General features: G+C 44.7%; 1 protein-coding gene across 1 annotated transcript in view; it reads right to left on the reverse strand.

Annotated features, from left to right (window-relative positions):
• Positions 1-7,989: 7,989 nt before the first annotated feature.
• Positions 7,990-27,122, reverse strand: part of hhip (hedgehog interacting protein) — a gene marked incomplete at both ends in the record, with an annotated part of 38,741 nt that continues 19,608 nt past the window's right edge. Inside the window, 9 exons of the mRNA XM_080837952.1 lie at positions 7,990-8,195; positions 9,102-9,250; positions 16,565-16,646; positions 18,223-18,353; positions 19,223-19,346; positions 21,048-21,169; positions 21,524-21,667; positions 21,848-22,021; positions 22,864-23,015. Coding sequence (XP_080694078.1) covers positions 7,990-8,195; positions 9,102-9,250; positions 16,565-16,646; positions 18,223-18,353; positions 19,223-19,346; positions 21,048-21,169; positions 21,524-21,667; positions 21,848-22,021; positions 22,864-23,015 — 1,284 coding nt within the window. The remainder of the gene's footprint in view (positions 8,196-9,101; positions 9,251-16,564; positions 16,647-18,222; positions 18,354-19,222; positions 19,347-21,047; positions 21,170-21,523; positions 21,668-21,847; positions 22,022-22,863; positions 23,016-27,122) is intronic.

Below are 27,122 nucleotides of genomic sequence, written 5' to 3' on the forward strand. Positions count from 1 at the left end.
CCTTTGGTGACAGTAGAAAGACAGGAGGGCCCCACTAAACATACCCTCTGAGTGCTGTGTACCTGCAGCTCCAGTATTACAGCACAGTGGGGCCTGCTAACCATATGCTTCTTTCTATGTTTGAGTTTGTTTTCAGTAGAGGCCAATGTACCGCAGGGGTTTATTTCAGGTTTTTTCATGATGGTGAATGGTTTATATAAACCTAAACCTGAGAGTAAAAGCTGGTGGAGACAAACGTATTTATCACATTTGCTTCAGAAAGGATCTCAATGAAAACTCAATGTCCCCCAGTAGTGGTGGCTTTTGGATAGGCCTGCTCCGTGGCAATCTCTGCTCAGGCCTGATAAGACAAGTAGATTTCTGGATGAAAGACCATGCTGCCTAGAGAATAGGTTACTGATTAATACTGCTCTTGAGTCTATTTCTAAATTTCTAGTTTTTGTGTAACTTTCAGTGGGGTTGTGTTTGTGGTGTAAATATGTATAGAACAGGGAGGGGCCTTCACATTCTCTTTGGTGGCTTCTGTTTGTCATCCTATGCTAGTTCCATTCCCCCTGTTTGTAGAGATGACATAGCTACTCTGAGTGTGTTAAAACAGACCATAAGGCAAATAGGAACTTTTGTTTGCCACTTTAAACTAGCACCCGAGTGCGTAAAGCTGTTCCACACCCGTTTCTGTTAGGACAGCCTCTTTCCTCATTTTTGTCCTTTTTCCACCTCTTTTAAGGCAGACCCCTGTCTCCCTGAGACGTCCAAACCACCTCATGTTGGCTAGCTGTGAGGATGTTGACATAGCGCTGTTGACTTTTGGGTGAGGTAAGCACGATGACCCTGGCTGATTTGGAAAAAGAGAAGAATTAGCAAGCGTGCGCCAAGATATGCCTTGGTGTATACAGGTTAATACAACAATACGCAGCTAGTCAGGGCCCACCGTAAACCATTTGCATAGCTCCTTTTAATGGGTTTGGGAAAATTCCGGCCCTTTGCTTTGAACAGTTACCTGGACATGGAAACTTTCCCCTAGGTGGTCTGCCTCTTCTGCCTCCGCTTGTTTACTGAGTCCCATTCTGAGTTCAGGAGGCAGACCAGAAACCAGAGAGAAGTGGCTTTTTTAACATGAACACACACAGTCACACACATCATCTCACCCCCCACACGTGCACAGACACACTCAACATACACATACACAAACGGACACACACAGACACTCAAAATATACAAACACACACACTCTAAATACACACACACACACACACACTCAAAATACACACACACACACACACACACGGACATGCACACAGAGCCATTGGATCAGGTCACGCACCTTGAATTTTATGGTCTTCTTGTACCTGTCATCACTACATCACTGGGTATTTCTATGTTGTGTGTTTGTGAGTGTGACTCTCTCTCTCTCTCTCTCTCTCTCTCTCTCTCTCTCTCTCTCTCTCTCTCTCTCTCTCTCTCTCTCTCTCTCTCTATATATATATATATCTGTTCTCTGTGTGTTTACATGACAGCTTGGACCACAGTGGGAACCCTAATTGCATCATTTCATGGATGCAAGTCAGTATGTTGGGCTAGGCTGGCAACCATGAACACAGCCCCATGTTCACAGAAGCACAGAGACCCAGATACGCAGACACACAAATATGTGTGCGTGCACGTGTGAGCATGTACACACACACACACACACATACACACACACACACACACACACACACACACACACACACACACATACACACACACACACACAGGCGTGCTCCACATGAGTCTTGGCGTGGCAAGGCGAACGCAAGACAGAGAAGAAGGTGGAAGGAGAATAAAGAGTACTGTGTGCAATAAGACCTGAATGAGAAAATAATTCTGGAGATTATGAGGGTCGTGCAGTGACACTAAGGACTTGAGTCGTGCAGTGACACTAAGGGCTTGGAGATTATGAGAGTTGTGCAGTGACACTAAAGGCTTGGAGATTATGAAAGTCGAGCAGTGACACTAAGGGCTTGGGTCGTGCAGTGAAACTAAGGGCTTGGGTCGTGCAGTGACACTAAGGGCTTGAGAGTCGTAAAGTGACACTAAGGGATTGAGAGTCGTGCAGTGACACTAAGGGATTGAGAGTTGTGCAGTGACACTAAGAGCTTGGAGATTATGAAAGTCGTGCAGTGACACTAAGGGCTTGGAGATTATAAGAGTCGTGCAGTGACACTAAGGGCTTGGGGATTATGAGGGTCGTGCAGTGACACTAAGGGCTTGAGAGTCATGCAGTGACACTAAGGGCTTGGAGATTATGAGAGTTAAGCAGTGACACTAAGGGCTTGGGTCGTGCAGTGACACTAAGGGTTTAGAGATTATGAGAGTCGTGCAGTGACACAAATGGCTTGGAGATTATGAGAGTCGAGAAGTGACACTTAGGGCTTGAGAGTCGTGCAGTGACACTAAGGGTTTGGAGATTATGAGGGTCGTGCAGTGACACTAAAGGCTGGGAGATTATGAGAGTTGTGCAATGACAATAAAGGCATTGAGATTATGAGAGTCGTGCAGTGACACTTAAGGCTTGGAGATTATGAGGGTCGTGCAGTGACACTAAGGGCTTGGAGATTATGAGGGTCGTGCAGTGACACTAAGGGCTTGGAGATTATGAGGGTCGTGCAGTGACACTAAGGGCTTGAGTCGTGCAGTGACAATAAAGGCTTGAAGATTATGAGAGTCGTGCAATGACAATAAAGGCTTGCCTTTCTTATATTTTTAACTAGACAAAGTAAATTGAATGAGCAAAAACAGGGATCCTAGATCTTCCACTTCCATTAAGTTACAAACTCACTTGCTTGATTTGTTCACTTATAAGCTCATTTCACTATCTCTATTCAATTCAATAGCAGATATAAATGGAAATAAACCAGCTAAGAGTTCTCTCTGTGTCTATAGAGCCTGTTCCCACCTCTCTTATCAAACCAGGTCAGGGCACCCTGGGCCTTGTATTAAACTCATAGGTAGTATCTCATTCATAGATGTGTTCGGAAAAACAATGGAGGGTGTCTACTGAAGGCATTGTTGTAGCTTTAATGCTGTAAAAGTACATGTATTTGGAATGAGGTGTTGTGGAGCCCACTGAGTTTGGGAATATCAGCATACAGCCGTATGTTATGGCAGTCAGTTCCTATAAACACATGAGGTCATCAAACACACAGGGTAATTAAGGGTGCGACACTGCCACATACACCGCCACATACACAGTAGAAGGAATCACCATGAATGGAAAAAACACATGATGTTTACCCAAAGCCTTTACCCGGCCTGTTATGGCACGTCAGTATCATGGGACCCATGGGATGGAGAAAACTGCTATTGTAGTTTAGCACATAGGTGTACAGAAAAACGGCATACTTTTTTCTATTTTTATACTGTATATAGGACAAATCTCCCACCCTGTCTCCACATTTTTTTTTTCAAACTAAGTCATCTCTTAATTGACTGAATCTGTTGGTTTTTACAAATATATGTATTTATTTTGAAATATTACTTGGTACCATGTTTCAGAATCAGTGGCCATTATCCACTAGTCCAGCTCTTCAGCTGGTGTACACAATAGCATAACTCCCAACCATGTGAGTGTCGCAAATATTTAGTATCCAGGGTCCTGGTGTTTACTCAGCGTGCAGGGTTACAGTGTTTATGAAAGATAGCCAGATGACGGCCCTTTGGGGGAGAAAAAGAAAACCATTCCAAATGCAAAGCAATGATTCATGCCACAGATAGTGCACAAACCCAAATAATATCCCCCCAGATCCCACCACTCAGTTCCCTCTGTTCCAGTCTATGCCATTTTGATTGGCTCTGAACGTTGCACAGACAACTTAGTATTGCATTACTCCAAATACGTCGCCCCCGACAACGGTGAGGTGGGTGGTCTCCACTCATTATCATTACAGCCACTCAGGCTGGTTAATATTATGGGATGGAGTGTAATAATGCCAACAGGCGTCCGAATGTGTGTGCATGCGTGTGTGTTTGCATGATGGGGTCTTTGAGGGCAGTTCTTGCTTTCCTAAAATAACTGCTTCCCTTGTATGAAGAATGAACTATACTGTAGACTGCGGTAGACATACTGCAAATGTGTACAAGATAAACTCTAGAATGTTTTCTTTTCTTTTTACATTTGAAAATCTTTATTTTTTCTTCTGACAAAACGTTCACGGTTGTGAACACTGCCATGCACCCTTCCTCTCGTTAGCCTTCGAGGACACCATCATGGCTGTCTCGCTGTCTCGGTCGTCTTCTTCTGCTTCTGTGGTTCCTTGAGGCAGAGTTCACTTTCCAGGAAGGGCTTTGTGATTCAGCAAACACTCAGGAGAGCACTGGGCCTGGGGCCATTTCAGCCTCCCTCCAAGTGACTCTGGGTCTTACCTCAGTCCAGTCTGGAGGAAAAAAAGGAGAAAAGGGAAAAAGCCCTCATGGAAAATTGGTTTGTGACGTACAAGAAGTGAGAACTTCCCAGTGGAGCATCTTGATGTCCAACCAAAGCACCTCACAGAGCATTCAAGCAAACAGGTCTGTGATGGACACATGATTCTTAAGCCTCCTTATTTGTCATGACCTTAATCACGTACCTTTCTTAAGATCCCTCATATTCCTCCTGTCAAGATTTTAGTTACATTGTGGCAGTCACCATGATTAGCCTGGGAAGATTGATGATTCAAATATCAAATTCTCGTGAAACAGATGACTCAGCTCAGATGACTGGAATGATTTTCACAAAATGACCTACATACCTCAAAAAGATTCTCACGTATTTAAATATCTGTCAAAATCGAATTCAAACAGTCAAAATGTGAGTGTGGATTTCCGTTTAATGCCTTGTATATTCACTATTGACTGTGCGCATGTTTATGATGATAATCCAGTCAATAATCTAACTTGTTTTTTTGGAAAAACAAAAAGATGAGTCATTTCATTTCAAACATGCTATAAACTTTAATAGACATATTGATATTTCTGAAAAGAATACCAAGATAGCCCTAGACTTATTTACAGGTTCAAAATCTTCACAGATAATGGTAAAAACAACGTAGAGAACTTAAATAACTTTATGGCATAACTACTTAAATAAGGGAGAAAAAAAGGGGAAAAAAAGGATTTCGCTATTCACATGTTGCTTTCTCAGCAGCTGCAATGCAAGTTTCACATTAAGTACTTAAATTAAAGGATAAACTTACAGCATGGATACTTTAACATAAACTACGACCACAGCAAGGCCAATTTCAAAAAATACATTTTAGAAAAAAACAAAACAAGAAACAAACAAAAAAAATAAAAAATGAAACAATGCAACAATGAAGACAGCATCTGCTGTTGATGGAATTGCTCAAGTAGGGCAAGCAGTGCTGAGAGGGATGCATGCACCCATGGTGACTATGAGTGAAACATCAACAAAAACAACCTGATGACTGGCCGCATGCATCAGCTACCACATACCAATGATAAAGAAGTAATGACATATCATTGACATGGGAGAGGGTCTGGCTTGTTCTCTTGACAGGGCTAAAGGGCAGGGACTGCTGCAGGCAGCGTCGGCATTGTGGCCTCGGTCACACGAGCACTGAACACCGCCACTGCCACAAAGGACACATGAATAACCCATGAGCCAGCCTTAATATTAGCTTTTTTGAACGACAATAACCAGTGTTTGCCTTCCACCTCATTTAGTCACTCTGTCACTGAAAATGTCTGTTGTGAAAATGCTTTGGATCATTTTTTAAGTATGCTGATAGATGCTGAGATATTTGCCTTGGTATGTTTTCAACATTGTGGCGATGACAACACAATGTTTTCAAACCAAACAACCTGACACCATCAACTTTTGTTAACCCCTTACGACACCTGCACAATAACACTACTAAATGTCACGATCCGATGTTCTTCTTGTTCCAAAACTGAAGCAAAGGATTTGCAGTTCTGTGACTGCAATTGCGATCTGGATGGAGGACAACTAATCCATGCTTGAATGATGGCAAAAAGAGTTGACAAAGACCCACATGTAAATAAAACACAACTGGTAATCGATTGGGGATTACACAGTGTTTGCAGACACACTAATATATTAACAGTGCTCCTGTTAAAACAAATATGTTTCGATTAGGAAAAAGAAAATGAGGTGTGAATGCAAAAAGCTTAATGTAAAACCGCTCGATAAACATCCTCCTCTCCCATATATTATCACACTTAAAAAAATAAATGCTCCTCTATCAAACAACAGTAATGCTATATTATTTTGGGAGGCTAAAGTAGTATGTCTCTCGGCACAGTACTGTAAGAAATATACAACAGCGTGTTCTGTTCCTTTGTGACTGAATGGTGACTATTCCACAGTATTCTTCAATATAGCCCCAATTTGTTCAGATGGGTTTCAACCATGGCACTGCACTTCTGTTTTTGGTCTCTGTGTGTCTCTCTGTGTGTGTTGTCTAGGCGTGCTCATAACATGACTTTGTAGAATTGGGTGGCTCCTATCTGATGTAAAAAAAAAATGGACTGTCTTTCAAACATGATTATATCTATCAGATGATTCTATTTCAAATTGCCATAACAACTAACTTGTATCATTGTATCAAAAAAAGAAAGCAGCTTCCATGGATATGATGAGACAGATATGTTTTTACATACAGTGGCACTTGTTTGAACAGAACAGAACACTGACCAAGTTCATTCCCCAGCATGGAATCTACCTGCCATCAACAACTGTAGGTACTGCTACTTTTAAGACATTTAGACCTTTACGTACCTAGAAGTAAACTCTGGCATATTGATGTACAATGATGTATTTCAAGATGCATTATTTCTAAAGGTCTGAAAATAAAAGTCACAATGTTATTCATCCTGACCTCTTTTCATTTAGCTGAACTGCCTAGAGCTACACACATATATCAAGAATATATTGACAAGTCTTTTAACTATTGAACAGGTTGTGAGGAGGAAAAGCCAGTGAAGCTTCTAAATCTCAAACAGACTGACAACTGGCCCTTGTGATTGACTGTGAGCCAGTAAGATGGCCAGAGAGCACTCTTTAAATGGACTTAATGGACACCATTATCCCCCAGCAGGGCTATGCTTGAAAAGCTCTAACAACCTTAATCATTTTTTGGGGATCTCAGGCTTACAAAGTTTACAATGCAGGTTGGAGTCATGTTGAATCACTGAGAAGATTGTCACAAATATTCTTCATCTTGTATGCTTATTCTTTTCAAGTTAGCATACATTCTAAATCGTGAGCTTTTGAGTTTGTGTCAAACTGACAGATGTGCATTCATTTTTAATGTTTTAATGGTAAGTCCTTAAGAAGGCAAAGACCAAGGCAAGCCCCCTCTGTGAGGTGGCTTAAGGAATCCTGGTAAGAATGTGAGCTTCTCTGAGGTGCAGTTCAGTTTCATGGACTGTCTGCAGGGGGGCCATCCTATTGCATGCCCACCAGTGTCCAATCTGTCTGCAAGTCACGTGATCTTTCATACAACTTCTGCGGACTCCATAAACAACCTGGCCTTTTGGGGTTAACAAAGTGGGGTTGAGGCCTGGGTTCCCATCTAAAACAATTCATCTAAATCAGATCTCTTCGGCTTAAGAAGGTCTGGATGGTCTTTGAACAAGGGTTAGGGGGAACCATTGCAGATGAGGGAGAACATCACGGTGGATGCTAAGACACGAGAAGCTGGAGGAGAGTTGAGGGGGGCACTGTTCATCAGCCTTCATGCATGTATCTGCCTCTGCTATTGGACATGGCTTCCAGCATGTGAAATAGTAGTGAGAGCTGACGGGCTTTGAGACGATAGCCCAGGAGAGGGAAGAGACCTACGCTGGCTATCTCTGAGGTGGAGTGAGCTGAGTGCTGTTCTGCTGGTTTGTTCAGGGTTGATGAGGGCTTCCAAGAAATGGAGGTATTCACCAATTTGGGGGGGGGGGGGGGGGGGGGGGGGGGAGATCTCCTTTCGCTTGGCCACTCTATACAATGTAGCTGGTGAGGTCCAGCAGATAGGAGGTCATGTCGATGAGGTGGTCCAGGATGCCGTCTTTGTTCTTGTCCCCCTCAGCTTTCTCAGAGCCCCGCTCGCCCTTCTCACACTGGGCACCGGAGAAGCCACTTTTGCACAAGCACTTGCTGGGCTCCACACACACCCCTCCGTTACGGCACAATGGCTCACACTTGGCTGAAACACAGACAGACAGACAGACAGAAGTGAAGCAGTGAGACATGATGGTTGAGCTCAAGGTAGCAAAGAGAAAAACATGTAACGGTTCCCTTGACATATGGAGACATGTTAGTGTCCTTGGATTGTTCTTCACAGTAGACTATGAGAAGGTAGTGATTGTCATGACCATGTGATTTGGAACCTAGTATCCAGGTCTAAACATCAAACTCAGAGATACTTTCAGCACATAACTTAAAGTCAGATTCACTTACCTGTGAAATAATGGAATTATTATTGTCTGTTCACGTGTATATCTTTGTATATAAAAATGTGTGTTGTGTTTACGTGTATATCTTTGTGTATATAGATGTGTGTTGTGTTTACGTGTATATCTTTGTGTATATAGATGTGTGTTGTCTTCACGTGTATATCTTTGTGTATATAGATGTGTGTTGTGTTCACGTGTATATCTTTGTGTATATAGATGTGTGTTGTGTTTACGTGTATATCTTTGTGTATATAGATGTGTGTTGTCTTCACATGTATATCTTTGTGTATATAGATGTGTGTTGTGTTCACGTGTATATCTTTGTGTGTATAGATGTGTGTTGTGTTCACGTGTATATCTTTGTGTATATAGATGTGTGTTGTGTTTACGTGTATATCTTTGTGTATATAGATGTGTGTTGTCTTCACATGTATATCTTTGTGTATATAGATGTGTGTTGTGTTCACGTGTATATCTTTGTGTATATAGATGTGTGTTGTGTTCACGTGTATATCTTTGTGTATATAGATGTGTGTTGTGTTTACGTGTATATCTTTGTGTATATAGATGTGTGTTGTCTTCACATGTATATCTTTGTGTATATAGATGTGTGTTGTGTTCACGTGTATATCTTTGTGTGTTGTGTAGATACTCACCCACTCTACAGAAGGGGCCTTCCCAGCCTGGGCTGCAGCAGCAGACTCCGGTGGGGGTGCAGTGTCCATTCTTGCACTGGCGAGAGCAGGGGCTACTCAGCATCTCTGGGGCCTCCACTGGACGACGGCATTCTTTAGGCACTGGGGGTCTGGAAAGAAGCAGAAGCACGTCAAACAACAGACCTCTCTCTGAAAACAAGGGATGAAGGAATCCTACAAAAAATGCAAATCTAATTGGATCCATTTTTAGAACCAGTTAGTGTTTATTTTCTTTCTTTCTTTCGCTCTTCCCCTGGCTATGACACACAGATGCACCACAAGGGTGGATTATTATTAGAGCTAAATTAGCCCTGCTCCGATCAATTATCAAGACCTCATCAATGCAATGTCTGGAAACAATAACAGGCTTTTGCGTAATGGAGCTGAAGCCTCTGGAAACAAACATCCTCCTGCCTGTGTGTGTGTTGTGTGTGTGTGTGTGTGTGTGTGTGTGTGTGTGTGTGTGTGTGTGTGTGTGTGTTTGTGTGTGTGTGTGTGTGTGTGTGGGTGTGTGTGTGTGTGTGTGTGTGTGTGTGGTGGTGGGGGGTGTATGTGATACTGCAACACCAGAATACAAGATCTCAGTGTGTGTGTGTGTGTGTGTGTGTGTGTGTGTGTGTGTGTGTGTGTGAGAGAGAGAACATGAGAGGCATGTGTGTATGTGAAGGAGTGTGAGAAAGAATGACAGGGTGAGCATGTGGGTGGGTGGTTGAGGGCACTTGGAGTGTATGTGCGAGTGTGAAAGTGTGACAATACAACAATGACAGTATGTGTGGGGTGCAGAAGCCCAGGATTGTCCTGACAGCCGGTGTGACTGATGGTTGGGCTACTGTGGCAATGTGTGTGTGTGTGTGTGTGTGTGTGTGTGTGTGTGTGTGTGTGTGTGTGTGTGTGTGTGTGTGTGTGTGTGTGTGTGTGTGTGTGTGTGTGTGTGTGTGTGTGTGTGTGTGTGTGTGTGTGTGCGTGTGCGTGTGCGTGTGTGTGTGTGTGTGTGTGTGTCTCTCTGTCTATGTGTGTGTATCGGGATGTGGGGGGTGGGTGGTGGCAGGCTCTTGTGTTGAGGGGGGTAGTTCCCATGCTCCTCTCTACTGTTCTCCACACCCACAACACATGCCTCCTTTCTCCTCCATCGAACACTCCCTACTACTCTCTCCCCATCTCTCTCCCCCCGCCCGCCTTTGTGGTGTTGTTGTTGTTGTGACAGCCTGTGTATTGTCAATGACAATGAGAAAGGGAGGGAGAGACTGAAACGGTAAGAAAGAGAGAGGGAGAGAGAGAGAGATACAAGATTCAAGACTGTGCAAGAAGAAGGGAGCTCAGGGGTGAGACGAGAGAACGTCAAAAGAAAGGGGGATCTCCCCAGAGGATTGTGCTGCCACTGTTAATAGCCTCGGGAGGTCAGTGCCGCTACCCAAGGGTCTGTGTGTCTGCCAGGGTGGGCTTGAAAACAACACCTGCTGCTTGCAGCACCAACAAAGGCAGCTGGGTCAACAGGCAGTGTGGGAATGAAGCAGCCCAGGAGGCCAGGCACATACAGCGCAGCAGCAAGGCTGATAAAAAAAGGGCACCCCGGCTTATTGGTTTAAGACTGTCCCCAGGACAGTGAAGAGGGGGCTGTGCGTCTCTTTGTCGGATAGAGGAACAATGATTTGTGTCTGATCCCAATCCAGTCTCTCCCCACGTGTCTTACCATGAAGTTAGTGATGAGACACAGTGGGAGGAAGGAAAAAAAAGAATGTGGGCAGATGAGACGGAGCACGAGTGATCTCTGTGGGCTGGGCTGTGTGATGGCTTTGGGGTTCCTCTGTTGTGGTCTGCTGAGTGACTTTTAGCCTGTCTACCTACGGGTACGGCAACAAAAAGAGGTGGAAATTCTAAATCTACTGCATGGGGGATTCTGTGCCCAGACAGGAACATGTCAAGCTTTTTGAGCGAGTGAGCAGAAGACAGAGAGGGCCATATTTCACAGATTCCCACAGAATGCATCATCAAATGGCTCAGAATCATCACTCTCCCCCACAAACTCCCCATTGTTCTCCTCTCTGTGTGGTTTCATCCCCTGTTTTAATTGTGTCCAAAATTTACTGTGTATTGTAGCGGTGGCCCTATTCACTGAGTCTGGCCAGGGGCCTTGGGTGGGAGGAGAGGAAAAGTGGGCCCGAGAGATTTAAGAGAGGCAGGCAAATGTGCACAAGTGAAAAGAGATGGGTGTATGCAAAGTCTCTCTCTCTCTCTTTCTCTCACTCTCACACAGAAAACACACACACACATCACTTACACACACACTCACACACCCACTCACTCACACACACACACACACACACACACACATCTACGTAAACCTCATCCATTGACTTGGCCCCCTACAACTAATCAAAAGCTTAACATTTGAAAAGAAACATACTAGAAATATTGACACTGCTAAAGCCAAAGCGACATGTAGTGACATGGAGAATTCATTTGGGGATATATTTATTTATTTGTAAGTTGTGGTGAACCAACCTCATTATGAAAAAACCCCACAGAGAAATATGTCTGAGAGATCTGTCAATTTCTCATCACAAACTGTCCAATGGTTGAATCATTGTCTGTTTGTTTTTCTCGAGCTCTCTGTGAGTGTCACTCTATCTTCCCTCTCTCTATCTCCAGCTCAGATTGATTTTAATCACCAGGAGTAAATACTGTCCATCTAAATAGCTAGACGTCCCCTGGGCCTCTCTGCCTGCGTGTGGCAAGCCAATTGAGATAAGACCAGTTTCAACGATGCATTTCTCTGTCTCAATCAGACACCACATTGGGATCATTTCAAAGAGGGGAATAAAGACTTGTGTAAAAAAGGAAAATAAAACGAAAGAATGTGGAGTTCTGTCTGCTTTGGGCCCACAAGGCTCTATGAGATGTTTGTTAAACAGTTCCATCTCTCCGTCAGCGGCAGCGGCTGATAAACAATCCCATAATACTCTGCCGTCCACATGGGACAGCCATGTCTGTGTTCCGTGTGGTCAGCTGTATTTATTATCCAAAGTTAGGCCACCAACAAACAAATGCTGGTGACAGGCGCCGCTATTGTGGCATGATGTGTTTATTCCAAAAACATTGCAGACATGTGACATGATGCTACGGGCTAACTCCACACTACAGCACGCTGAGTGCCCCGCTCCCTCTGCTGAAGAATGCAGGGAGATCAAATCAAAACATGCTGTGGTTGTTGCGCAGCCCTCTGCACCCCCTCCCCCAAACAGAACAGTGAGGCCTTGGGGTCTCAGGTACACAAGACCACCCGACTCGATCTTGGGCTTTAGGTCAGCAGTGTTATCCGCTTCTCTTACCCTGCTCTGTAATATGATCCTACATGATCGCAGTAGGTGTGTGTGAGTGTGTATCTGCATGTTTGTGCAAGCATGTGTACATGCGTATGCATGAAAAAACATAGAACCGACCAAAGGAACACCAAAGGTCTCAGACAGACTAAACAAGTCCAATTGATGGTGGAAAGAACGGTTTCTTGGAAAAAAAGCGCGGATGCCAGAAAACGTAAATAAAAAAGGTTTGAGACGGAGGGGCCTCAACATGGGCAGGGACTTTGGAAACATCTGTGAGGTAATTAATTGTGTTAAGACTTGGGTGGCACTGTCATCACCTAGGAATAATTAGCCGGGGATCCATTTCTATTGTAATTCCCACCAAAAGAAAAACAAGAGCGTCTGCGGAAATTGAGCATGGAGGAGGGAGACGGGGAAATGCTGGACTGAAACCCCGGAGGCCTCTCGCTCTGAGGAGAGGCCGGGGCTCTGAGTCTCCTCACCAGTGAAGCAAAGGTGATGTTAAAGAACCACCTCCAGTGGATCATTCCAGCTGTGTGTGTGTGTGTGTGCATGCTGGGTTGGAGGGGGTGGTGAACAGATGCTTTATGAGTGCTTGGTTTGAATTAGAGACTGTGGCAGATCAGCCTGTGCCTATTGAAAACTGCCGAGTGTGGAGCAGACATATCTTGTTCTATGAACAGCACTCGTCGCTGGAGCTTGGCTGTAGCTGTGTGGGAATTCTCACGCTCCATGTACACATTTCCTGGTACTGTGGCCCGCAACTCCTTTCACATAGATTTGTCTTGACACAAACAACAGATTTGAAAGATCCATCAATATTGCAAATGTCTGTCTAGCACATGGGACGAGTTACAGCCTATTGTGAAGTGGTGTGCACGCACACATAGACACACACACACACACACAAACACGCACACACACACACACACACACACACACACACACACACACACACACACACACACACACACACGCACACATAGACAAAAAAAAAGTTTATTTGCAACTACAGTGGGTGATGCACACATCTGCTACATGGGTCACAACATCTTCTAACACATCGTCTTGAAAGGCAAGACCGGTTTTGAACCATTTAAGGTTGAACTGCATGATTTATAACACACACACACACACACACACACACACACACGTACACACACACACACGCGCACGCACATAACCCTCTAAATTCGCCCTACCATCTGAAAGAAAACATTCCAGTGTGCCGACAGGTGCCTGGGTTGCTCCAGAGTGTAAGTTCTGTCAAATCTCGGAAAATACCCAGCAGACCACACAAGCTCTGCAGCGAGCCTCCCCTGGCCGGAGCCACCTAGACAGTGTTGGTGTTAGGAACACGCTACACTAACATTTGGAAATACTATGCTTACCCTCCAATTATGAGCGCCGTTTGTGTTGGCTGACGCTGGCAGTTGTGTGATGATTTGTTTAAAGGGGATAAGGCCCTAGTGTTTGTGCCTGTGCGTGTGTGAGTATGATGGGCTTATATGTGTGTGTTAGGCTATGTTAGTGTGTGTGTATGTGGAGGCTGATGTGAACTTATAGAGATGATCTCAGCTTTGAGTAATCAACCCATGGCACAAGACAAATCAGCCCCAGAGTGTGTGTCTATGTGATTGTGTGTCTATGTGAAGTGTGTGTCTATGTGAGTTTGTGTGTATGTGAGTGTGTGGAGTGTGTGTCTATGTGAGTGTGTGTCTATGTGAGTGTATGTCTATGTGAATGTGTGTCTCTGTGAGTCTGTGTCTATGTGAGTGTGTGTCTATGTGAGTGTGTGTCTATGTGAGTGTGTGTATATGTGAGTGTATCTATGTGGAGTGTGTGTCTATGTGAGTGTGTGTCTATGTGAGTGTGTGTCTCTGTGGAGTGTGTGTCTATGTGAGTGTGTCTCTATGTGAATGTGTGTCTATGTGAGTGTGTGGAGTGTGGGTCTATGTGGAGTGTGTGTCTATATGAGTGTGTGTCTATGTTGAGTGTGTGGAGTGTGTGTCTATGTGGAGTGTGTATGGAAGGAAGAGAGAAGGGGCTCAGAGTGTGAGTCTATGTACAGGGGCGGACTGGCCATCGGGAATACCGGGGAAATCCCCGATGGGCCGACGGCCCAAAACACCGGCCCACTACCATCATCAACCGGCCCACCGCCATCAGGCCCACTCCCAGCGCATATCAGTACAATATATTTTAAGCCTTCTGAAGACAACACTAATCTACTTTTCTCTAAGAAATACAACTGTTAGGAAGCACTGACTGAGTTTTATACTCCTACTCGTAATCTGTCTTCACCCTTATGGTGACTATTTTTCGATTTTTTTTTTTTTTAAAGTTACTTCTTAAATGTGTTTTACGGACTTCGGAAGTTCAACGTAAGAACATATCTCCATGTTATTAATGAACACCTGAAAATTGGTTCTTACACAGCCGAAGTGTTCTCAGCTGTGCCAATTGAGGTAGAGGATTCTTTAATTTGGATTTGCATACATACACGGAACACGCCCAGCCAGGGCACGCAACCGTAGTGACGTGTGCAGTCAGCCCTAGCCCTTAACACGGATGAGGCACAGCTCGCCGCTGCCTCTGTCAATCTCTTCCATCAGTCTAATTTTGTTTTAGGTGTTATTAAATGTCAATAACTCTAGCCTACATTTTATTTGGAAAACCACTGACTGGTGACAGTGATAAGGTAAGATGTGGCGTTGACCTTGCCAAATGTTAGCTTGCTATTCACAGATGAGGTAACGTTCCCTACAGCTAGCCTAGCTAACGGTATGTCTTAAATTGAGACCGTTATGATCTGGTCAAATAAGCAAGCTGGTGCTGTTGTCAACATCGAGATTATCTATTTTTAACATGTTAGCCGTAGTCACTTGCTTACAATCGATGAGCAAGCTATCCATGGTGGTAGTTGTAAATAGGGCAATCTTATCATTTCTATTAACTTGTGTCAAATAAGTTAACCAGCTAGTTTGTTATGCTAAAATCACTGTGTTACACCAACACTTACATTATAAACAATGTTAATATGTTATCTAGATTGTTAATATGTTATCTAAAGGTGTTGAATTGGCCAAATATAGCTTGCGTTTCACAACACTTACATTATAAACAATGTTAATATGTTATCTAGATTGATGATTCTGCTGCTGGAATAAAACGGATGGATAAATGGATAAAAAATAAATGAAGGGACATTTATAATAGACAAAAAATTGCGATTAAATATTGTAATAGTTTGACAGCACTAATTTCAAGTATATTTATCTAATACGCTTTGAGTGAACTAACCAATAGGCTTTGTAGTTATACGTATAACCATCTGATCTGATAACCATCTGATCTGATACTATTCATCTAGCAAACTATACCTACCTTGGAGTGTTACAATAGCCAGTATCATTTTATTCCATGTGTCCATCCAGGCAAATTGGTGGATCCAAATGTTATTAAAAAACAAGCAAATATGATGTAATTTCTTTGTAATCAACCAAAATAATAAAGTGTATGGGTATTTTTCCCAGTAGGCCACTGACCGATACGTGCGATCCATTGAGTGGGCAATGCGGCGTGTACTGAGTGGGCAGCGCGGCGTGTATTGAGTGGGCCGGTCTGACAGTAACTCCCGGGCCACTTTTTCCCCCCAGTCTGCCCCTGTCTATGTGAGTGTGTGTCTATGTGAGTGTGTGGAGTGTGTGTCTATGTGAGTGTGTGCCTATGTGAGTGTATGTCTACGTGAATGTGTGTCTCTGTGAGTGTTTGACTATGTGAGTATGTGTCTATGTGAGTGCAACTCACACTGGCCCTCATAAGCCACGAACAAACATCTCTCTCTCCCTCTCTTTCTCACACACACACACACACACACACACACACACACACACACACACACACACACACACACACACACACACACACAGACTTAGCAGCTGAACAGACTACTGATGCTGCCTCCCCATAGCCAAGAGACATTTTTTTTCTTTGAGTGATGATGCCAGGACAAATATCAGCATGGTTATTCCTAGCGACCGTATTGTGTGTCACTGAATTATTGCGTTTGTGAATGTGCATGTAGGTGAGTGTTTGTACCTTTTAGGGTCCAGGAGCTTGTAGAGTTTCCCACTGTGAGACTGTGCCATGCTTTTGCTGGAGGTCAGAATGTAGACTTCACCTGTGGCACAAACAGGGGCAAATGGAAGTGAAACTGAAATGAGTTTCACTTTAGACAGACCCTCTGCTGATACCAAAATCAACAATAAAAAAAGTCAGAAAACTTTTGACCACTTCTAAGCGCATGACGCACCCACCCAGAGGTTATGCCACCTCATCATCTAAGCCACCCCCCCCCCCCCCCCCTGGTCTACTGCACTTGACATGAGGACGAGGCTGAGGACTTGTGGCTGTCTGGAACTATGCAATTCATTAAATCAGGACCAGGCTGGAAAGACAGAGCCCAGCAAGTGTACATCATAACCATGTGTGCAAGACAGGGACAAGCACGACGCAGCCATCTGATGCAGCCTCCTTCTAAATCACAGATTCATCACACACATTTGCCTCTGCTACACAAGTGCAATAAATACCTTTGCTGCGACTGAACACACGTTTTTGGTCACTGCGGACTTCTGAAAGTATTATTTATCACTCTCTTGCGATACATATAAGGAGGCAATGGTTCCCATAGCTGAGTGTAAATAGTTAAGCAGCTAAGGAGTGGCGTGAGGCTCAGCTTTGGGGGAAGTCTGTCTTGTGTCCTTAAGTCCCTGAGGGGACAGGCAGTAACAGAAGTCATCAGGAGTGTCTACTGAGAGGAAGAGGACAGAGGAGGGAAATCCAACACCCTGCGTGATCTCTGTGCCCTCCGAGTCTCAGCCGTATCTGCTGTCGGCAGCAGCCGGAGGGGAAACGATCTGTCAGGAAGCTCCAGGAGTGTCATGTCACCCTGGAATGTGCCACAGAGGAAGAGGGTATTGCGTATCAGGGGCTCTCGCTCACTCCCTCTCTTTTTCTCTGTGTTTGTATGTGTGTGTGGGTGTGTATGTGTTCCTCTTTGACCCCTGTTGGCTCCCTTTGCAGGGGATTGCTTGGGTATCTCCTAGAATTGGATACCGAAAGGTTTTTTTCCCCCTGAATCAGTAGGTGTGTGAACAGCTACAGCCTCAACAACACCCTTCCTGTCTTATCATTTTATGGCATTGTCTACGCATGAGGAACACACAGAGAGTGTCTCACTTGACCCCATGTGTCTCTGCTCTATGGTCCGATCAGAGATTCCACCGCTTCAAGCACAAGGTCCATTAAATGCACACAAACAAGGTTTGGGCTTGCGCCCCCTTCCTCTTACTAAGCATCTACATGTTACAGCACTCCGCACCACAATGTAGACTTCAGACACTTGAACTCCTGCATGGAAGGAAACACTTGTTGTCCTGACATGAAACAATGGATGTAATTTAGAAATGTCAAAAGTCTACTGGTTTTGGTTATCATGAAATTTCCAGGGTATAATGGTTCTTACATATGAATCGCATGAGGACTTTCATGCTTTCATCCCCAGATTGAACACTGCAATCGACTCCTCTTTTATGTATACAATTATAACTAAACAGGGGAGTGATTAAACTCTAAAGTGGAGTCTATTTTGTGTTTTCCTCATACACAAAAGTTATGGACATCTGCAAGTCAATCAAGTTCATTTGCACACAGAATTTGCATGACATTTTGAAGTGGCTGAGGATGGCACTCACCCATCTCGTCCTCCCCGAAGCCCAGGATGTGCCCTGTCAGCGAGGCTCCACACGACGTGCTGCTGCCCAGACAGAGGGTCTTCTCCTGCCAAGGCCGCTCACCTCCACTCCTCTGCAGGACTTGCAGGTTCCTGACCACCAGCAGAAACACACAACTCTCACTCACAAGCTCTGGATCCACCAGCTTATATAATAGAACCACACTCTGCCTCCACACAATAGTTTAATCATGTCAGTTTTATACGTTTCTGGATAATTTATCAGTCAACTGGGAGTTACAGAGTTGAACAGTCACTAATGGAAGCCAACTCATTATAAGGGGCCCTCACACCCACTTTATCTCATTACAGGACAGGTCATGCACATTGTGCAATGGCTCAAAATGGGTGTCGGAAAACAACTTTGTTTGACTTAACTGCATAGCAGAAAAAGACAATAGCAGGAATGAAAATGTATCTCTGGAGAGAAAGGTGGAGTAGGAGAGAAAGACAGAGAAAGATAGAGAGGGGGGGGGGGGGGGGGGGGGGAACTTGTCGACCACCTGATATTTCCTGTGTTTACTCTAGAATAGTGTATTGACACCAGTGGAGAAGGATAAATTACAAACTAGTGGTAAGTGTGAACAACACAAGGTGGTAGCCAAATGACATGGCAGGAAAAGCCAGCTCATTTACACAGAATGCCTTGTTTTTTCCCTCCTGCTTGGATAGCAGAGAGGATTTACATTGGCACAGATGGAGTAACAGGATGGACTGGCTATACTGAGCAAGACAGGATTTCAAACATGGGGGAACATGACATTCAGTCAAGAAGACCTTCATATAAGAAAACCTTCATAGACTGCCACTGTCAAGTTCAAGTGCACCTCACTACATGAGAACTACACCACATTTATACCAGCTGAGCTTGGACAGGGTATTCATCAATTCAAATGGAATCTAATAATTGAATATGTACCCAATTCATCAATTAAAATGGAATCTTATAATTGATTATGTACCCATTTCTGTCACCAAACACATAGCTGCCGTATAGCCGCCTTGATTGGCAGCCTCTGTAGATGAAGCCTCCAACGGGGGTTGAAATAACAGTAGATTTCAAGTCAAAGATAGATGGCTCATTTTCTGTGGCAAAAATAAAAACAGAAAAACACAACACTTGGAATTAGTAAACACTTGGAATTAGTAAACACTTGGAATTAGTAAACAGCTTAAACCAATGGCCAAAAGTGTGGGGAGACACCAACAACTTGAACAAGTGTTCAAAATGTGTTGTTAGTGACTGTGAGTTAGCATCTGACTAAATTACTTAACTTCTGCGGAGAGGTTGGGTGAAGTCGTAATTCGTCGGTGGTGTGAATGTCTTTATTCGCATAGTTATGACTTCATTTAACATATTGTCATTAGGTTTTGTAATGACTTGAGGTTGATTTACACACCCCCTAATGAGAGCTGTTTTCTGTGTTTGTGTAGGAATCTGAGGGGATATCCATGTTTACTGGAGTCTGTCAGGAGTCCATTAGTGCATGGCACAGGGTGGTTTGAATTATCCAGCCCCTGGCTCGTTAAAATCTCTCCATTCTATCGTAACAGATTTTAGAGGGATGCCAACAGCATTCACTTTCACAAAACACCTCAATAAACATAGATGTTCCTCCATATGGCCAAATACAGTAATACTCTAGACACAGTGTCTGTCTCTCTAGGAATGTTAATATAAGGAATAGGGAATATAGCTGTATGTGTGTGAGTATGTGTGTGTGCCTGTTGTGTGCGTTTGTGAGTGTGTGTGTGTGTGTGTGTGTGTGTGTGTGCATGTTGTGTGCGTGTGTGAGTGTGTGAGTGTGTGTGTGTACGTTGTGTATGTGTGTGTGTGTTTGTGTGTGTGTGCATGTTGTATGCGTGTGTGTGTGTGTGTGTGTGTGTGTGTGTGTGTGTCTGTGAGTGTGTGTGTGTGTGTGAGTGTGTGCACGTAATGCACTCTTTTTCACCATGATGGTGTTAATGGACCTGGGTCTGAGCTCATTTCATCAGCAGTTGTCTGCCTGGGATATGTGGCCAGTGCGTGTGAGGATATGTGGTATGTTAACATGGGGGTGGGGGAGTAATAGTTTTGAAAACTTCAGAGGGGTGTATTTTGGTGGGTACTAGATGTCATGGTTCATTGCGTGTGTCGTGTGTGTGTGTGTGTTTGTGTTTGTGTGTGTGTGTGGCAGGGGGAGAGCACTGCTATAATCTAAACCAAACAAGAGCAAAAATGTTAAAATCATGTCTCTTTTCCCCACAGGAAATAGCATTTTCGGGAAACTCTGGCATTGATTAGCCTTTGGGGCTCAATCCCCACCACTGAAGGATGGACTGCCATCATGGTCGCTGCGTTTTCAACAACACTAAACCAGAATTTGGGCTTCAATTGTTGCTGACAGTTATCAAGCGTATTCATGGCCACGCATTCACATTCTTCCCTTGGCAAGCATGACCTTATGTGGGAATCATGCAGCATTGTGTCCGAAGTGTCTCTCTCTCCTCTAGTTTCTGTTGCGCAGAACTGCAGATGTTTCACTACATGTCCAGCTGGTGACGTCCCAAAAGATCACAAAAAACAGACACTTTGCATTGTGTTCCACAGGACTGCTGCAGTCTGGCTTTGGGGGAGCATCATGTATTTTCAAAACATCAAAGGCAGGATTTCAAGCATTCCTAAAGAAGGGTTTTCAAAACACTGCATGGAAACTCGTGCAAACCCTTCATATTTTCTGCTTTCCAGATCACAAGAGTCTGGTTTCTTGCTGAGGGGAGCCTGGCCAACATTTCTCCACGACTCACCATAGTCCTTCCCTTGGACGACCTGCAGTATTCTCCCCGTGCTGGTGTTTCTGCCTGAGGCGTCTGTGCACAGGATGAGGAGACTGCCGTTAGTGTCGGAGTGGTGTCGATCCACCGCACACCTGTGTTGGACACAGAGGACAGGGGAACAGATACATTAACGGAGCACACCACACAACATGAAGGTCTACAGCTGAACTGTCAGAAAGGTGCACCACTAGCTTACATTCTCTGGTGGTACCAGTACTGTTCCAATGCCACCCCATGCTTTAACTACACAATATGCCAGTTTGGACATGTGTGGAAAAGGATGAAGGCTAACAGCTGACATAGAGTACTAAGCCTCTGACTTATTATATACAGTAAGATACATATACTCAAAAAACTCAAATTAACCCTTTTAACAGCTAAATGTAGCATGAGACCAAAAATTCAAAGCTTTGTCACTATCTCTGTACATACTATTAATCACCCACCTGCCAGGATCATGAAGCCCATGGGCAAAAATCTCTGGGGGCTGATTGGTGCTGTTGAAGTAGGGGTTGTTTTTAGGGATGGTGTACGGGGAAGCGCAGGAGTCAGTGTCCACGTCCACCCTCAGAGCGGCTCCTGTGAAATCACTGCAGAAGAGAGAATCTCAATTCAGTTTTAAGGAGAATATTACTGTATGTTTCCAAAATGAGCTCCAATGTGTATTACACAGGAACCACTGAAAAGCGGCCCATATATGCATGAGAAAATGCCTGGCATTATGAAAAAAAGTGTTTCCAGAAGATGTGGAACACTGATGAACATCTTACCTGAGCCCATCCATCTCTTCCATGTCATCCAAGGTGATCATGCCGTCTCCCAGGAAGATGTGGAGCAAGCCGTCAGGGCTAAAGAGGAGCTGGCCTCCCAGGTGCTTCCTGTGCAGCTCAGCCACTTCCATCAGTACCCTCACAGTCCTAGTGTCCACCTGATTTGGGTTTTTCCTGCCAAGGGTCAACCCAAACAATGCTCAGTTGCTTTGAGTTTTGGATAAACATTGTTATACACCTGTTTTATGACTCAAAATGATCAGTAATGGTGAGTTAGTCCTGTATTAAATCAAATTGAATAGAGAATAGTTTAGAATGTCAAGATCAACAGAACGCACCACAAAGGGAAAAATGCCTGATCACCAATTAATGCTTTACGTGTTGCTAAGAGATAGTTGTGTGAATCCCAAAAGACCACATGTGTGTCAGGTGTTCTTTTAAATACCGGTGATTCTAAAATGCGCACGGGAACAAAAAGTACTTCATAGGACAGAAATGCCAGCAGACTGGTCTCTTTAACAATATGGTGGTGCTTAACAACGGAGCGCACTGCCATTAGTGTTACTTATCCCCTACTGCATCACACACTGGCAAGATATAAAAATGCCTTTAGTCTTTAAACAGAAAATGCGACGGTGATTAGGGTAATAAACCATAATACTTTAACTAGTTTGTTAGGGGGACTGTTGTTTTCCTTATCACCAGGTGTGATTGTGCAACTCTCTGCAATCTGAGCAGTGGAAGCGGGTGAATCATCACACTTGCCATGATAGCAGCCATATAATTATATGCCATGATTAGTTTTGGATGAAAACATCCATCACTGTCAGCCAAACGGAATTCAGAAGTGGTGCTGGTGCAGCCTCTCTCTTTCTCTCTCTCTCTCTCTCTTTCTCTTTCTCTCTCTCTCACACACACACAAACACACACAAACACACACACAGGCATACCCACACTTTTTTTTTTAAATCACACGTCCTTGTTTCCCCGGCATCTGACTAGTACTCACACATTACCTGGATACGGTGTACTCAACCACACGGAGTATGTGGTCGTGCGGTCCAATGGCCCAGCGCTCCTGGTTGGTGGTGTAGGACACGTAGAGCTTTCCATTCTTCCTGTAATTGGGGTGGAATGCGAGGCTTAGCAGGCCCCTTTCATCTCCAGCCTGTCAGTGTGGGGGAACCACAAAGGATCCAGAAGTTAATTATGTTCCCTGTTCTCCCACTCTGCCTGTGCCCCGTGCTCATGGCCAAATCCAGGCCCCCCATGTCCCTTTCTCTCTCCCTTTTCTCTCTCTCTCTCTCCATCTGGGACCCCTGCGTATCCCCATGCTCTAAGAAATCTCCCCCTCTCTCTCTCTCCCTGACTACTGCATTACAAACGATTATTAAACATTTGACTCCAGGCAGCAATGCCCCCCCCCCCCCCCCCCAACCCAAACTGCCTCCCTCTCTCTCTGCCCCACCCCCAGCCTGGTTATACGCACTTGTCCTGGGGGCCTGGGCCCCTGTGAGACTCCTGGGGCCGTCCTGGCGGCCTCTATTGTGTGAGTGATTTGTGTGTGTAATCTTTGGGGGATATCCGTGAATGCAGCGCAGAGTGGCTCAAAGAATTTATTAGCTCACTCGCAGTTCATAGACAACACAACAGTCCAGGAGTCCTTCAGTCCCCCCCAGTCCCCCCTCCTCATCCCCCCCCCCCCCCATACCCCTTCTCTCTTAAAAAAAAAAAAAAAGTCTGTGAAAATCCATGCAAAGGAAAAAAAGACAGAAAAACACGGTATAATAAAAGAGAGTGAGAGAGAGAACTAAACAAGGAGTGGGCTGCCAACTCCCACTGTCTTGGCAACATGTTTAGAAAACAGTGAAATTGCTTGTGTAGTACATAGCGCTTTGTTTGGCCCAGGGGCAGATGCATCAGTTGTCACTACTCTGGTGGTCCACTCATCATAGGCCGCTATAATAAGCGGCTATATCGTTTCAGTCCCAAGGCAAGGCAATCAGGTCGGGCTTTCTTTCTTTCTTTTCCCCCTCTTTCACCCAGTCTCTCTATCACCCATTCAGTCCTTGCTTTCTCTCGGTTTTCAGCAATAATAAAAGAAAGAATTCAAGGCTGAAGTGTTAAGAATGTGTTAATATAGACTCTGACATATATGTGACAAAAAAATGTCACCAAACCACACTGCCCGTCTACCAAATAACGCTGAGGGAAAGCTAACTCTACTTCAGCAGATGCACTAGATCCCATGCTGGTCAGTTTGAAGCCCCTTATCTTAGCAAGGCCAGAAAGAGAGTAAAAAAGGCTGTATACTTGACATAACCATCGCTTCTACATTTTACACACAGTGATTAAAGGCATGTTGTGTGAATCAACAGCGGCAGGAGGTTGATTTGAGTTTTATGTTTTTAATATTTGTCTGAAATGTTTTGTGTGTAGCATTTTTTTAGGGGTGTGAGGAAAAAGTATTCCTCACGCACCTTCGGGGGATTGACCCACATGCTGGATGCAGTTCAGATGAAGTGACCTGAATATCCCAAAACAAACACACACGGAGCAGGATGAGGCTGGAATGCCAGTGCAAGGCGAATGATCCCTGGCTGAGGACCACCAAGAAGTCTGCTCCTAACTAATGTAGTTTGAGCTTTCTCTAATGACCATTCCTCGGCAGAGTCAAGAGAACACACGGAAATCACACACCCCCATAAGAAACAAACACTGGCCTCACAAGCCGGCTCCTTCGGGTCCAACTGAACATTAACAATGATTAAGTGAAGGCAAACTCCAGACTAGCGTATGGGCCATTGATCACCACAGCTATGCTGGGAACAAGCTCTAGCAGACAGTTTGCTGGCAACTTTACTCCAAGAGTAACTGGGAGTTCCTACTCTGTAACACAAATGTGTGTGTGTGTGTGTGTGTGTGTGTGTGTGTGTGTGTGTGTGTGTGTGTGTGTGTGTGTGTGTGTGTGTGTGAGAGAGAGAGAGAGAGAGAGAGAGTGTGTGTGTGTGTGTGGTTGGTACACCTAAGGAAAGGATGTAGCCCCCTCTCATGTCTGAAGCTTTTTCTTTTGGAGAGGGGGCTGATACTGAGGTATGGGTATTTGGCGCCATTTTTGAGAGCAGGGAGAATGGGAGCAGGTGGAGATCTGTGTGTTTGTGTGTGTGTGTGTGTGTGTGTGTGTGTGTGTGTGTGTGTGTAAGCACGGGGGGTTGAAATATCCGGGTTCTTTACTAGAATGTCAGTGAAATTCCACGGGGAGCGGAATCGGAGCCAGGAGGAGGGAGCGTGGTGGTGTGCTACTGTTTCCCCCACCCATCTCTCTCCTCCCCCAATCCCACTGCGGGCAGCTGCCGGCCTTTGAGGACATGATGCATGGCTTGGCTGCTGTATTGTTGCTCTGCACCTTTTGATCCTTATTGGCTCAGGCCATCCCACAGCAAGAAGGCATTCCATATGAGCTGATTGGAGAAATGCAATGCATGCCTACACACACACACCCACACACACACACAGACTCACCTACCTCAAAGGCAATCTAAAATCAATGCATGCCTACCTCAAAGGAAATCTGAAATCACCACCCCCTACACACACACACACACACACACACACACACACACACACACACACACACACACACACACACACACACACCATCACCACCCCCTACACACACACACAATGCATGCCTGCCTCAAAGGCAATCTGACATCTTTCAAACTAATTCAGAGGTTCCTGGTCAGCCGAAACAATAAAACTAGAGATTCACATCAAATCTCACCATCACCACCCCCTACACACACACACACACACACACACACACACACACACACACACACACACACACCCACACACACACCCACAGACACACCCACCTGTTGATACGCATTAATCCTGTGACAGGGAGTGCAATGCGCACTGACAAGGCCTCTCTTCACCTCTTACACCAAAACCAGGAGCAGCCACACCATACACATGTATGTATGGAGCAGCCACTGCAATGAGAATGCACTGCAATACATGACTGGAGGCCTCGAGGCTCTAGTTTACAAGACCATACTGATAGAGAAGAGGGCTCCATCTACAACACTGGAGCTGTTATATGTGACAGACAGCTGTGTGTGTGTGTGTGTGTGTGTGTGTGTGTGTGTGTGTGTGTGTGTGTGTGTGTGTGTGTGCGCGCACGTGTGAGTGTTTGTGCACATGTTTTTGTGTGTTGGTGTATGTGTGTGTGTGTGTGTGTGTGTGTGTGTGTGTGTGTGTGAGTGTTTGTGCACATGTTTGTGTGTGTGTGTGTGTGTGTGTGTGTGTGTTTGTGAGTATTGGAGGGTGGGGGCGTGGATGAGCAAAGCAGAGAATAACATGCTGTGAACTATTTGTTTCTGTAAGAAATGCTTCAGGGTGGTGCAAGACCCTGTAATACACACATGCACACACATACACATGCATGCGCACACACACATATACTAACACATACAAACACTTACAGCCATCTTATTGCCAGCAGATGTTTTCCTTGCTTTTTTTTTTTAACTGGTGCACTCAACAAAGTCACAATACAGAATCTTCAACACGCATCATTGTCTACATTCAAATTCCGTCCTAAACGTGCCTTAGCTGACATGCAGCTCGTCAGGGCTTGAGCTGAAACACTTCACTGTTGCAGTGCCTCTGCACAAGGTGTCCCTGGAAACTCGAAGTGTGTGCAAATAGAGCAATAATATCACATAGATGTGTATCAGATATGATACGATTAGATACGATTACATTAAGACGCACCAGAACTCTACCAAAGTGCGATGTTGGCAGAGGATTCCTAACCAAGGCAGTGAAGGCAGCCACATCCCATCTCATCTGTGTCAGAAGATCCACTAATAATATATGAACAATGATGGAGAAATTACAATTGTCTATTTGGACAAAGTGCATGAAACAACAGGTTGGTAGCATATGTGGATGAGAATGTGTGTGTACGAGTTAGTGTGCATAGCGTGTGTCTGAATGTGCACATTTCTGTCATGCTGTAACATAAATCCAGTGTAGATGTGCCAGTATGATTGTGCACCGTGTATGCTATTTGTGTGTGTGTGTGTGTGTGTGTGTGTGTGTGTGTGTGTGTGTGTGTGTGTGTTTGTATGCAGGGTGGGGGAGTTTAGAGCAGACAGATAGTGTTTCATCAGAGAGAACACCCACCGTGCCTAAGGCCACATTGTTTCAGAGCAGCCTGACTTAACTGACTGAGCGTAACTGGGGATGGTTTGGGATGCCAGCG

This window comes from Sprattus sprattus (assembly GCF_963457725.1).
Source record: "Sprattus sprattus genome assembly, chromosome: 4".
In the NCBI taxonomy this organism is placed as follows: Eukaryota; Metazoa; Chordata; class Actinopteri; order Clupeiformes; family Clupeidae; genus Sprattus; species Sprattus sprattus.